The sequence below is a fragment of the Diaphorina citri genome, unplaced genomic scaffold (assembly GCF_000475195.1).
Source record: "Diaphorina citri unplaced genomic scaffold, Diaci psyllid genome assembly version 1.1 scaffold52, whole genome shotgun sequence".
Classification (NCBI taxonomy): Eukaryota; Metazoa; Arthropoda; class Insecta; order Hemiptera; family Psyllidae; genus Diaphorina; species Diaphorina citri.
This window is the reverse complement of record NW_007377489.1, coordinates 119,102-133,432: the sequence shown is the minus strand read 5'-3', so window position 1 is coordinate 133,432 and position 14,331 is coordinate 119,102. Positions and strand designations below refer to the sequence as shown.

General features: G+C 39.9%; 1 protein-coding gene across 1 annotated transcript in view; it reads left to right on the top strand.

Moving 5' to 3' along the window:
- The first annotated feature begins 2,933 nt into the window (after window positions 1-2,933).
- LOC103516383 (collagen alpha-5(IV) chain) overlaps window positions 2,934-14,331 on the top strand; it is a 28,883-nt gene continuing 17,485 nt past the window's right edge. Inside the window, exons 1-4 of the mRNA XM_026828568.1 lie at window positions 2,934-3,166; window positions 3,576-3,682; window positions 8,921-8,928; window positions 9,496-9,577. Coding sequence (XP_026684369.1) covers window positions 3,082-3,166; window positions 3,576-3,682; window positions 8,921-8,928; window positions 9,496-9,577 — 282 coding nt within the window. The 5' untranslated portion in view covers window positions 2,934-3,081. The remainder of the gene's footprint in view (window positions 3,167-3,575; window positions 3,683-8,920; window positions 8,929-9,495; window positions 9,578-14,331) is intronic.

The following is a 14,331-nucleotide window of genomic DNA, read 5'->3' as shown; positions in this document are numbered from 1 at the left end:
CGACAAGATGGCCTGGAAATTTGAAAAAATTGAAAACAAATTTTATGCCTTACTTATTCTTCAGAGTTCATGGCAACGGTCGTACCTTAATTAGACTTGGGTACTTTATCATGGACACTCGTTGCTTGAAGTTGAAATCCCAGAAGAGGTTTATACCTTTGCCTTTACCGCCTAGTTTACCTTTAAACCTACATAAATGCCTAGAACACCGCAAACTAGTGATCAAAGATCCCGACTTTTGCAAATTCGTAGAAGCTTAACCCATCCGATGCTCTAGTTTGTTATCGCCTCTTCCTTATCATGTCGAATGACCCCTTCCCTTGCCCCTTATCTCCAAGTTTCCACATCCTTTGTATTCCATTCATAGGCAAATCATACTCAACATGTCCGACAAGATGGCCTGGAAATTTGAAAAAATTGAAAACAGATTTTATGCCTTACTTATTCTTCAGAGTTCATGGTAACGGTCGTACCTTAATTAGACTTAGGTACTTTATCATGGACACTCGTTGCTTGAAGTTGAAAGCCCAGAAGAGGTTTATACCTTTGCCTTTACCGCCTAGTTTACCTTTAAACCTACATAAATGCCTAAAACACCGCAAACTAGTGATCAAAGATCCCGACTTTTGCAAATTCGTAGAAGCTTAACCCATCTTTGAGGGCTTTTTGCCCCTACACCTAAGTTTTTGTCCTACCTGTAGAATGCGCTTTATAGGTATTCATTTTTTAGGAACTTTGTTAATTTACTAATATCTACCTGCATTACCTACCTTTATAAGGAAGAAATAATACTACATTGGTATTGCATGGCATTCCTAATTTTGCTCTGATTTACATTACGTTTACCCTGAAGTCTAGAAATATTTCAGCTGATTCATATGGTGTAAATTCATGTGGTGTATATGTTTGATTCAAATTAAATTGATCCCTAGGTCCTAGGATCTCCCTTGACAAATGGAGTGTATAAGTATAGTGCTTTATTTAGAGTAGACTGTCTAGAATCAAAAGATGTAGCCTTACTCCTGGACTTGGATCTCAGAGAAGAACATACCGTGGAAATTTGATGACTCGCTGCCTGCTGCTACAGCAACATACCTGTAACCTGCTTCAATGCAAACCAAATAAAAAATTGATTACGTCCCATTTATACTGAGCCTCCTATTGGTAGATGGAATATGATAACCTCAACAAAAGTTAGCAGGGTTACCTACAAGGGAAGGGTTATCAAATTTCAGTAAAATGTAAACGCGGCATAAATCACAAGAAAAAAAATATTAATGATTGAAAATATTATGAGGCTTGCGTATTCCGGGAAAAGGGAAGCTAGAAATTAACCCGTTTCGCAAGATAACCTTTCGATAATGTAATGTAATTAATTGACCTCTTATGAATTCAGAATAAGGACTACGTCACTATTTTGTCTCTACTGTAACCAAGAAATGCCTTCATTATCAATATCATAATCATCAATTCCTTACGAGGTGAATCTATGTTGGCGAGGCAGTATGGACGGTTCAGTCGACATCGATCGATGGCCGGTCGACTCTTTAGAAAGAAGATTTGTATCCGCTATACACGTCTATGAACTCTTCAAACTATTATGTCTATTTTTTTTTTTTTTTTTTATCATTTGTAATGAAACTAATAAATGATATGAGCACTGAGTTACAACACTAAGGTAACAAGCAACAAAGGCCCAATAATCCTATCCAACTCGATAACTCAATTTTAGCCTGTGAGACTTGGACATAAAGTTCGCATTAGAGTCAGTACTTATCCACGATGACTTCTGTTTCTTATCTAATATTAAAACCACGACACGCTTGTAGGGATCTCGGGATCGAAGTTGACCTAATATGGTATTATTCTTTTATGAACCCATTGTTATACAGGGTTGTAAAAGATGTTCTTCAATTGAAGAAGCCGTCTTCTCATGGGCCAAACTTTGAATTTCATCAGAGGAGAATAGTTGCCGGAAAAGATGAAGTTTGAAAAGACGAAAATCGAAAAAGGTATGAGAGAAAAAGACCTGACGTAGATGAAGTTACCATCCCTACACTTAGGTACTTACTTGCATAAAGTTACGATTCCTACACTGTTGATATGATGTATGGAGGTGCTTAACTGAGTTACCGAGATAATGTATCCGGGCTACCCAGTATGGAGATAAATGCATGCATGATTGTCAATAAGTAAATTTAAAATTTATTGTAATCTAAGAATAAGTACCCAGATATGTACTGAATTAAAGCTACCAATTCATATCTAACAATCTCAGAGTGCAAAAGTTCAGCGCATGTTTGCATGTTTGACAAAAATGTTATCTGAGTATACTCGTAGAACAACTTAATAGCAGATAATATAGAGACATACCGAATGTATGAAAACATATAGGTAAAAATTTCCGACCCCACTGGGAATCGAAGCTGAATGTTATATGATTGCCCTTCTTCATAAAAATGGGATTTTATATTCATACTTTCATACCCACAATAATCCACATCAAAGTTCCTCTATTCATTTCGGCTCAAGTACCTCAAATTCCACAGCTTACTTATGTATGTATTTCCTTTTGATGTTTTCCTGAATTTTAGACTGGAGTAAAATAAAATATTAAGATTATTTAAGAATTGAAATTCTTACTTCTTAAATCATTGTTGACAATTTTTAATGGATAGGCAAAATGGATTCTAAGTGGTTAGAAACCGGATTGCAGTATCCCAGCATTCACCAACTGGGAAGGGGTGTTTACACACTAAGCAGCAAGGCCATGTGTGATTTTATATAAATAAATAAAAAATATACATTACTATTTATCTGTCTCTATTTTCAATTCAAGGGCCCAAGGGTATACCAGGCCAGGGTAAACCAATCAGGGGACCCCCAGGAGAGCCTGGCTCCCCCGGATTTCCTGGACTCGAGGGAGACGTTGGCTTTCCCGGACTGCCAGGCCGACCGGGACTGAAAGGTCCCAAGGGCAATGACTGTGGGTTCTGTCCTCCTGGCAGGCCGGGAGTGAAAGGCGAGGCGGGAGAGGCAGCGATAAATGGAATCCCAGGGGACCCTGGAGCTCCTGGCCGTATGGGAGAGAAAGGGTCAAGAGGTCCGGATGGAAAAATGGGACCGCCTGGAAACAAAGGACTGGATGGGAAACATGGAACACAAGGTATGTTTGATTCAAATTAAATTGATCCCTAGGTCCTAGGATCTCCCTTGACAAATGGAGTGTATAAGTATAGTGCTTTATTTAGAGTATTTAGACTGTCTGGGGAAAATGACCTAATAGTCAACTCCGAGCATTTGAAAAAACAACTTATTTAGACTGTCAGCTTAGAACAAGTTGTTCCATTATACCCACAGTATACCTGAAGTGTGCCTGAAGGTATATGTTTTGTTCCAATCCATTCGACCCCTAAAAGCTAGTTAAAGCAGTTTAAATTTACTAAGAAGCTAATATTTTAATAAAATCTGAACCATCTCAACCTTCTACTTATATTTTCTTTGCTAGTGGTCCTACTTTCACGTTTCTCTCTCCTCGCTATTAATCTTGTTTGTCATTTGGTTTGGTTCTTCAGGTATTGAAGGTCCTCCAGGACCACCTGGAGCTCCTGGTAAGCTAGCACCACTAAGTCGGGTGGATATAGCGAGAGCCGTAGGCGATCAGGGTCTGCAAGGAATTGAAGTGGGTAAAAAAAGAGTCTCTTTTTAACATAATGAAATTGTAATATTCCAGGTTTGCGAGGTGACCCCGGAGAGGGTGGCATCAACAGCAAGGGTACCAAAGGAGAGAGCGGTGTCTATGGAATTCCTGGCTTGCAAGGTCCTCGTGGTCCAATGGGAGAGAGGGGACCTCCTGGATATCAAGGACCTTATGGCGAACGAGGACCTAGAGGACAAATAGGATTTCCAGGTCCTAGAGGTAACAGAGCAATATTAAATTGAAATAGTTTTCTTTATTTTTTAACAATTATGTAAAATAGGATTTCCAGGTCCTAGAGGTAACAGAGCAATATTAAATTGAAATAGTTTTCTTTATTTTTTAACAATTATGTAATTTAGTATATAGAATAATTATAGATCTTCCTTAAGCGTGCCAACCTTGTTAGCTTGAAAGGTCTGCCTTGTAAGCTAGGTCGCGGGTTCGTTTCTCGCCCGGACGGATTTTATCCTTTTTTTTTAAAAGACTCAATAAGAGAAGAAAAAGAAGAAAGTCCAAGTCAAATAAATTCGAAGTTTTTATTGATGTAAACAATTTTGTGTTAACGATTCTGAAAACGTATTATTCGCTATTTTGTTCCTACGTTACCTATACATATTGTTTATAATATACTTACAGGGTACCTTTGAACTTGGTGAAATATTTCGATTTGTTGAAAATATGTGCTGAACGTCTTGGCAGAGAATTTAACTGACTGTCTCAAGCTTCCTCCCCCACTTCATAACTCCAACAACTTCTACAACTCGTGGAAAGACCGAAGAGTACGTGGAAAAATTGTGTAAAGGTGTGTCCACATTTAGTCCACCGGCCATCTATCGATGTCGACTGAACCGTCCACTCTGCCTCGATAACATAGATTCAACTCGTCCCGATCGACGGCCGGTCGACTATGTTTGGACACACCTTTATAAAGGATGAGCGATAGAAGAAAGTAAAAGTCGCAGAGGTACAAAACCAAGCGACTTGGAAGTGATTGACTAAAAAGTACAACCTGCTTGAGCGGAAAAAGACGGAGTAAAAGTCGCAGAGGTACAAAACCAAGCGACTTGGAAGTGATTGACTAAAAAGTACAACCTGCTTGAGCGGAAAAAGACGGAGTAAAAAAAGTTAAATACCCAATATTATGTACATACTTCGGAAGATGCAGTGCAGGATCCGGAAGCTGCAGTACTTGGGCCATATCATGAGATACGAGACCAAGTATTCTCTCCTGCAGCTGATGATACAGGGGGAAATCGACGGAAGGAGAGGACCAGGAAGAAGAAGAATATCCTGGCTTCACAACCTTAGGAAATGGACAGGCAAAACATCAGCTGAACTCTTCCACATTGCTGTGAACAAAGTCAAACTTGCCAGGCTGGTCGCCAACATCCGAAACGGATAGCGCACTACAGGAAGAAGATTGTCCTTCATTGTCCCATTCTCACCCTGTATTTGTTTTCCCCTCGCCCCTACGACCACCCTGTAATATAAATCTCATGCGATTATCGCACAAAATGAACGAAAAATAAAAACAATACTCACGACGGACTGAGGGGGGCGTGAAGGACTTCAAGACCCCTGGGAAGATCACAGAAAATACAATAAAGGGGGCCGTGGAGCGTTCAAAATTAAAAAAAGTCGCGTAGAAAAAAAAGTTTGGGAACCCCTGATCTACAGTATGGCTCAACAAGCATCTCTCTCTGCATCATGGACTAAGAACGGTAACAAGCCTGTCTTTTGTTATTAAAACTTATCTTTACCTGTGCAATACTGGTTAATAATTGAGATGACATCAGTTAGGTACTGTTCTTCTAAGCCTGACCACTGACCATGCTTGAAAATTTCACTATCGGTCTCACAGTTTCAATTATTACCTAAGGTATTTGATTCCTAATTGCAGGGACTGCGGTTTTAATCCTTACAATCCTTACCCTAATATTATAAATAAGAAGTAGGTAAAATACAAAGGAAAGCCATTAGTAAGACCAAGTTCAAGCAAATCGCTTTGAGTCTGTTTATAACTTGACACATGATCCATCTCTTCCTCATTCTCGGCTTCAAAGTTGAATTTCATTGCCGGATATAAAGTCATTTGTTTTATCATTTATCCAGAACATGGATTCTTATTTGTTCCATTCCATCTCAGTCGTTTGACATAGTTTCTATTTTTATAAAGCAAAATGGCATAACTTATAACTTATGCATCATGGAAGCATTTTTACCCTCCCTATTTTATTAATAGTTGACTACAATTTTCTGCTCAATATTCTGTTGCACATTATTTTTTATCTATTTTGTAATGATGTATTCTTTTCTAATGACTCTTGTCTGTGTTTCTCAGAGTTCAATGTGTAAGCTCTTTTATTCTGTTGGAATTTAAATGTCTTGTCCTTCCCTTTTCATGGAATCATTAATTTGTGCTCCTTGGCCGTGAAACAATCATTTAAGGAGGAGGAATACTTTTATCAGACTGTAAATTAAAATGAAAATTAGCGGTTAACATCTAGTAAACTATCTATAGTTTCTCAGAGTTCAATGTGTAAGCTCTTTTATTCTGTTGGAATTTAAATGTCTTGTCCTTCCCTTTTCATGGAATCATTAATTTGTGTTCCTGGGCCGTGAAACAATCATTTAAGGAGGAGGAATACTTTATCAGACTGTAAATTAAAATTAAAATTAGCGGTTAACATCTAGTACACTATCTATAAATAGCTTAGAGTATCTTTTCATTTAAGTATTTATTATTAAATCATTTTTCCTGGAGAAAATATGATGCTATGTCAAAAATGATGCAGGAAAATCCTCTTGTTATGAGTTCCTTTTGAACGGTATGCTAGTTTTCTAATGACCGGGAGCACAATCTCAGTTTACGTTTCTTTAAGTTTAATTCTTGCAAACCAATCTGATTGGCTAAAAAGTTTGAATTCAACCAAAGAGATTGGTTAATATATTTAGATTTTGAATTTAGATTGTGGTCCTAGCCATAAAGGAAGGTTGGGTAGAGCCTTATTTCTGAATTTCTCCAAGATGGTATTTCCGAATTTCTCGAAATTGAAATCTCTTTTGATATTAAAACCCCAATCAACCGAATTATCATACAAACGAGTGTGTTCCCACAATGAAGAAATCATGTTACTCGAAAGGTCATGTAACTTGAAATAAGAACAATTGAGGAGTACCAGTAACAAACGTTCGGTTGTGTTTTTCTTATGAAGCGTGCAATACCAAGCCCATCTATGGTCCATGAATAGGACCAGTAACAAACGTTCGGTTGTGTTTTTCTTATGAAGCGTGCAATACCAAGCCCATCTATGGTCCATGAATACTGTGTGTCCCAGAATGGAGGATAAATGCACTCGCTATCAATCCCTCATCTCGTGGTATGTTGCTCCTTTAGCGATCTTTTATGGTGCTTCTTAAATAGTCCTTTGTAGCGCTCCTTTAACGGTAATATGTGGTGCTCCTTTAACGATCCTTCGTGGTGCTCCTTAAATAGTCCTTGGACATGCTTCTTTAGCAGTCCTGTGAAGTATAAATTCCGTTACCACTCAGTTACACACATCGGCAGTGTCTTGCCGTCCTCTTTAATTTAAGAAATGAAATGAGTCAAGCAAAAAGCAATCTAAGGGATTTTCGTTTTTGGTTCTTTGTGATTGAATTTTTGATGGACATGTGACGTTTACATAGATGCTTGTAAATGAAATGAGTCAAGCAAAAAGCAATCTAAGGGATTTTCGTTTTTGGTTCTTTGTGATTGAATTTTTGATGGACATGTGACGTTTAGATGCTTGTGTAATTTTGTTTATAATGCACAGACTGATGACTTGATGTAGCTTTCTGTATCTACATTCAGTTCCATGATTTACACGCACACATGCTGTCATAATGCCATTAGAAGCTATCAGTTTCCTTTTTGATTTTATGAATGAAAAGCCGGAACCAGAGACCGGAATGTGTGGGCAGTGGCATATTATCGAGCGGAAGTGTTATCACTTGTTATCAGAGGCGAGGAAGTGTGAGGATCCAAAGAGTTTCATCACTTCAGCTTGATATCTCTCTGTGTGAGGGTATTACGAAAGCGGAATTTGGGTGGAAGTATCCGTTTTGTGATCTCTCTGAGTCCTAACATTGTTCTTGGGAGGGAGGGAGCAAGTAGACTGGAAATTTTGAAAAATTGGACTGGAAAACCGGGAAAAGTCAGGGAATTTTATTTTTCCATTTTGGTAGACACCCTGTATCCGGGTAGAAACGTGATTGTCGTGTCCTAGGATTCACCAAACCGGATTCTATCCGCTTTCAACCCTCGTCGAAAAATCTCCAATTTTTAATGGATAGGCAAAATGGATTCTAAGTGGTTAGAAACCGGATTGCAGTATCCCAGCATTCACCAACTGGGAAGGGGTGTTATTTGTAATTTTATTTTATTTATTTACACGCTAAGCAGCCCTCGCCCCCCCCTCCCAATACGGCCCTGAATACATAGGGACCTCACAATAAAAGATTACATGAGCTTAAAACATCAATGGACGGCGATCCTGGTATTTGAGGTCCCTACACTGAGCGGGATCCATTTTTGGTCTGAGTGAGGTATACAGTTCATAGAACCACTAGTAAATAAATGATAACTTATCCATAATTTTATATGCTTTTGATTTCAGGGCTGTCACGGCTGCGCAAATAGACTCACATGTAATTGCGATGGGATCGTGGGCCTTCCTGGAGAGAAGGGTGTAAGGGGTATTGAAGGGGCTGAAGGAAATCCTGGTGACACAGGGCCAGATGGGCCCCCAGGACCCCCGGGGAAAGAGGGCATCATGGGGGAGTGGGGAGAAACGGGAGAGAAAGGCATGCGTGGGGACAAGGGCTTCCAAGGTCCCAAAGGAAGAGCAGGGTTACAAGTAAGTGGAAATTACTATGGTTATGTTGGTTCATCCCATTCTGTTTAATTGTTTATTGGGTTACTTACTAGGACATAGTAACCCAAAAAGTAAAATACTATCATAGTCCTAAGATTTAATTCAATTAATTACTTTTTAGTTATTTTATTTTTTACAGAATATTAAAGTTTGGGAGAGAAAAAATAGACAGATTACTGGCAGCATTGATTTTTTGTTTCAAATATGATGAAAACAAATTAATAGGTATACTATAAAAACATAATTCACAGTGCCGCCGTCCATGTTAACTATGTACTGATATTATAACGTTTCATTTCCCCAGGGTTATCCCGGACCACCCGGTTACCCAGGACCTAAAGGTTTAGACGGGTGTAATGGAACTGATGGGGCACCCGGTATTGCAGGAATTCCGGGAACGTCCGGGAAGAGGGGAGAATTTGGAGCTGATGGACAACGAGGTATTTAACTATATCATATAATCTTATATTAAATAAAATTCTTGATTTGTCTGTAGTTCAGACTCTGTACCTACATGGCTTACCTAATTGTGAACGTTTTAGTTATCCTTAAGTCGTTATGCACCAATTCCAAATATCGTAGTAGAAAAGACCTTCAATATAATTGTTCAACACAAAAGTAAGGATATTAAAAGAAAGAAGGAATTTTAATTGTGTTAAGCATATAAATGCTTGTCACAAATGTCGTTCCTCGCTTAACAAACTACGCTAAATTTTACGACTTGACTTGTAAATGTACCACCAACCTCCAGATTCAAAGTCCACCGTGTTCACCACTACACACACCACTGAAGTGGGTCGACTTGACTTGTAAATGTACCACCAACCTCCAGATTCAAAGTCCACCGTGTTCACCACTACACACACCACTGAAGTGGGTAGGAAGTGAAGGACTGCCGGGCCTCGTAGGACCACCAGGAGCGAAAGGATTTCCCGGACAGCCTGGCAGAAAAGGGGAGAAGGTGAGATTATAGACCTATAGGCACAGCTTTATTTTTCTTTTCTTTTATTCTTAGAAGCTTAATATATTACATGTATTCATGATGGTTAATTTTTGGACATTACCCAAGTATCTGCATTTGCGAAGAGGCCAAACCAGGCGGGCCGCAGCCCGCAGGTTTGAATTTCAGACCCCCGTGCACCATCTTGAAAGATTTCAAAGTTCTTTATCGGGACTTTCAAATGGGTTTGTGTGCTCATCAGGTATACCTGATCAGATGTACCTGACAGGTCTACCTGATGGTGAGTGGCTGGCCTAAAAGTAAACTCTGTTTGATTCCAGGGAAGTATGGGTGCTCTAGGCGAGGTTGGTCCCAAGGGTTTCCAAGGGGAACCAGGACCCAAAGGGTACGCTGGGTTAGCAGGTCTGCCGGGACTAAACGGAACTCATGGATGGCCGGGAGAACCTGGACCTCGTGGCCCACCGGGAGTGAAAGGCGAGCCGGGAATGGACGGAGATCCTGGCTTGTCCGGGAACCCTTGGACATTACCCAAGTATCTGCATTTGCGAAGAGGCCAAACCAGGCGGGCCGCAGCCCCCAGGTTTGAATTTCAGACCCCCGTGCACCGTCTTGAAAGATTTCAAAGTTCTTTATCGGGACTTTCAAATGGGTGGTGCCAACCTTGTTAGCTTGAAAGGTCTGCCTTGTAAGCTAGGTCGCGGGTTCGTTTCTCGCCCGGACGGATTTTATCCTTTTTTTTTAAAAAAAATAAGTTTCCATTTATATTTGATCGACAAAAAACTCAGAACATACATTTTTCATATAAATGGTATACCCACCCGTATAAGCAGAGCTTGTGCCACGGATGGGGAGATAAGGTTCGTTCCTAAACAGATAAGGTTCGTTCTCGGAACAGCTAGCATCCTCGTATCCTGTCTTTCTTCTCTTCTAAAATATTAGACAAACTCAGAACATACATTTTTCATATAAATGGTATACCCACCCGTATAAGCAGAGCTTGTGCCACGGATGGGGAGATAAGGTTCGTTCTCGGAACAGCTAGCATCCTCGTATCCTGTCTTTCTTCTCTTCTAAAATATTAGAGTATTATTTTATTGTTATTAACTCGAATATACATGTATTTTGTTACAGGGGACCCAGGAGCAGAGAACGTGGGTCCTACAGGAGTACGAGGTGAAGACGGCGATGTAGGAGAACCTGGGCCTCCAGGTCCTATCATTGAAGACACGGAACAGAAGCCTGGCAACATTTCCTATTCCTTCAAGGGCCCCAAAGGTAAGCTAGGGAGGCAATTATTATTACAAGATTCATTTTATTTTATTTTTATTTTTTTTATTTTTTTCATCGATTGCAGAGAAAACATTAGACCATTGCCTATCCACAATTCTGACATGGACAATGTGTTAGAATCCTTTGTTTCTAAAAAAAAAAAAAAAAAAAAAAGTCCTGCACCTGGTTTAAAAAGGAGTGTTTTTTTTTTTAAAAAAAAAAAAAAAAAAAAAAAAAAAAAAAAGTCCTGCACCTGGTTTAAAGATGAGTGTTTCACCATTTTATTTTTGTAGCAATGCAACAACTGCTACATTACACTCGTGCGGTCTGTGTTTTAGCATGTCCATCCCGTAGTATGCCTCTCATCAGATGGGCTAGAAGACTACCATTTTTGCGGTCAAATTCTCAAACAGTGTTGACGATAAAATTCCATACCTCGGGTGGGATTGAACCCACGCCCTCGTGATTACCAGCCGAGCGTCTTGAACACCAAAGAACAATATTCTTAAGTTTGCCATTACCATCTGGCGAAAGCTAAAGCCGCTAAAATAACAACCACCAAAGCAGGTGTAAGCAGGTTATACTGTGTGTTTCAGGTATGCCTGGAGCAAGAGGAGATCGCGGTCCGTACGGATTGAAAGGAGAGCGTGGTGTGCCTGGTAGACCCGGTATAGACGGATATCCTGGGATCAAGGGAGTGAAAGGCGTGCAAGGGAGAGAGGGATGGCGAGGGAAGGAGGGAAAAGATGGCAGGCCGGGGGATGCTGGAGTGAAAGGAGACAAGGGAGCTCCCGGCTTGGCTGGTAGAGATGGATCGCCTGGAGAACCGGTAAGTACCAGGTTCCATTCCCAGAGTGGAAGTTACTTACTTATCCGTGTCCGAGATTTCTCCTGTATGAACATCATATTGTTTTTCTCCAGAATTCTAAGACTGTTATGGCTGCTGGAGTACAGTCATAAAGATCTTGCTTCGTGCAGGTAGTGCCAATGTTGTTGCAGACAAGTAGATGGGCCTCGTCTTGTGTTTCGCCACAGTCACATAGGTCTCCTTGAATTTCCTCCGAGTACCCCCACTTAGCCAGGGTTTTCTTAGAGTGGAAGTTGAATTTTCCTTATTGCTTACCGTTATATTTATTGGGTACTTGAATTTCCTCCGAGTACCCCCACTTAGCCAGGGTTTTCTTAGAGTGGAAGTTGAATTTTCCTTATTGCTTACCGTTATATTTATTGGTTACTTAATAATTGTTGATTCTCATCCGACTCGAGTTTCGGCTACTTTGTAGGATTTATCATATCAATAGTCAATACATAGGATGTCTAATATAAACCTAACCAATAAATACGAATTTCGGATACTAACACTAAGCACGGTAGACTTTGGATCTGGAGGTTTGTGGTTCGAGTCCTAGTCAAGGCATAAAATTCATCTTTAAAAAAATCATAATATTGCAATTACCACATGCCTTAACAGCTCAAGTATTCATTCACTCATTTGATAAATAGATAGTCGTGGGTTCGAATCCCAGTCATGATTTGTGTGATGACTGTTGCAGGGTTCCAAAGGAGATGAGGGTCTACCGGGACTGCCAGGATTACAAGGACCTGAGGGAGACAGAGGAATTTACGACCCTACTCTGGACAAAATAGAACCCGGAGTTACTGGACCTCAAGGACCTATTGGTAAGTATAATTATTAATAAATACTGTTTACTGTTTATATATCCCGCTTGAATAGGACTGAAAAGTCCCTTTACCTCAGCAGTAGGCTGCACATGTTAAATTATACAAACATATTTAAGTGAGTTTTTTTTAGTTTAGTTTAATGATAAACTAGGATTTTTTTTATCCCATTGAATAGGGTTGCACTTGTTACAAGTTACAATCAAAAGAAAGAAAAAAACTCAATCCCGTTATACTGTATGGTGGTAAGCCCTAGTTTGTTTGCTTTCTAGGTCCCAGGGGAGAGCCCGGTGAAGACGGATACAACGGCAAACCAGGGCCTCCAGGATTACAGGGTAGGACTGGAGAGCCAGGGCCCCCCGGTATTGTGGGCCCTATTGGACCTAAAGGCATTTCTATACCAGGAGAAGCGGGAGTCGATGGTAAGTACAAAATTAATCGAACAATGTAAGTTCGAAGTTTTATTCATATTGGATATTATTACCTACTTTTTTTGACAATTGAATATTGGATTGGACAACATGGCCCTCAAGACGACTGACTCCAAGAAAAGTGTTAATTTAATAATAATAATAATAATAAAAAAATGTTGACCTCCTTGGAATCGAACCCGGTGCCTTCGCCATAATTGTATCTATGTTCTAGGAACGCCCGGACCACCTGGTCAGCCAGGCGTTTATGGTCCCCCCGGTATACCAGGATTACCAGGACCCAAAGGTCAGCAAGGAGTGACTATCATTGGACCTCCTGGTCAGGATGGAGTGCCGGGACAGGATGGGTTCAAAGGAGTGCAAGGAGATCGTGGAGATCCTGGTGTTCAAGGTAAGAACCCTAGTAACCAAATTATCCGAACCTTGTTAGAATCCGAATTGCACAACCCCAAAATAATCCTAGGATCGAAAAAGTCGGATCCTATCCAGCTTCTAACAGGATAATAAAATCCTGGATAGGTAAAACTGATTCAAAATAATCCTAGGATCGAAAAAGTCGGATCCTATCCAGCTTCTAACAGGATAATAAAATCCTGGATAGGTAAAACTGATTCTATCCGCAGGGTGTCTACCAGACTGGAAAACCGGGAAAAGTCAGGGAATTTCATGGAGACTGGAAAAGTCAGGGAATTTCACGAAAAAGTGCCGAAAATCGAAAAAAGTCAGGGAATTTTTCAAAGTCTAAAAAAAAAAGATTTCAATGAAAAAAGTATGCAACCATGAAGGGGCAACATATAATCTCTCAAAAATTTCGCCTGCGGCGCTGAAATTTTGTCTTCATGAAAAAGTTTTGGAATATTTCAAAGCCTATAAAACGAGAAAAAGACTTTGGTCAGTAAAAAAAGTATGCAACCTTGAAGGAGCTACTTAAATTTTCTCGAAAAAAATTTCGCCTACGGCGCTGTCATTTTGTGTTTTATAAAAATGTATTGGGGGGAATAACTATACTCGTCTTTTACACGTATTTAATTACATAAAAAACTGACACATGACAAGCTACAGGTTACATACTTACTGAAAAGTTTCGCCTGCGGCCCTGAAGATTACACCTTTGACAAGTCTGCTTCTCATACTATTGTAGACCAAAATCTTCAAAAAATTCGCCTGCAGCGCCAAATTTTGTGTTCTTGATAACTAAGTTTTTTAATATTAGAGACCAAAATTTTCGTCTGTGGCCACAAAAAATTCAATTTCGTTAATTCTGGTTTCTATAAATTGTAGCTCACAATTATCAAAAATTTCGCCTGCGGCGCTGCTCATTTCCCCCTTTTTTGTGTTAACCTTCATCCCCCCAGGATATGTGAATCTGTAGAC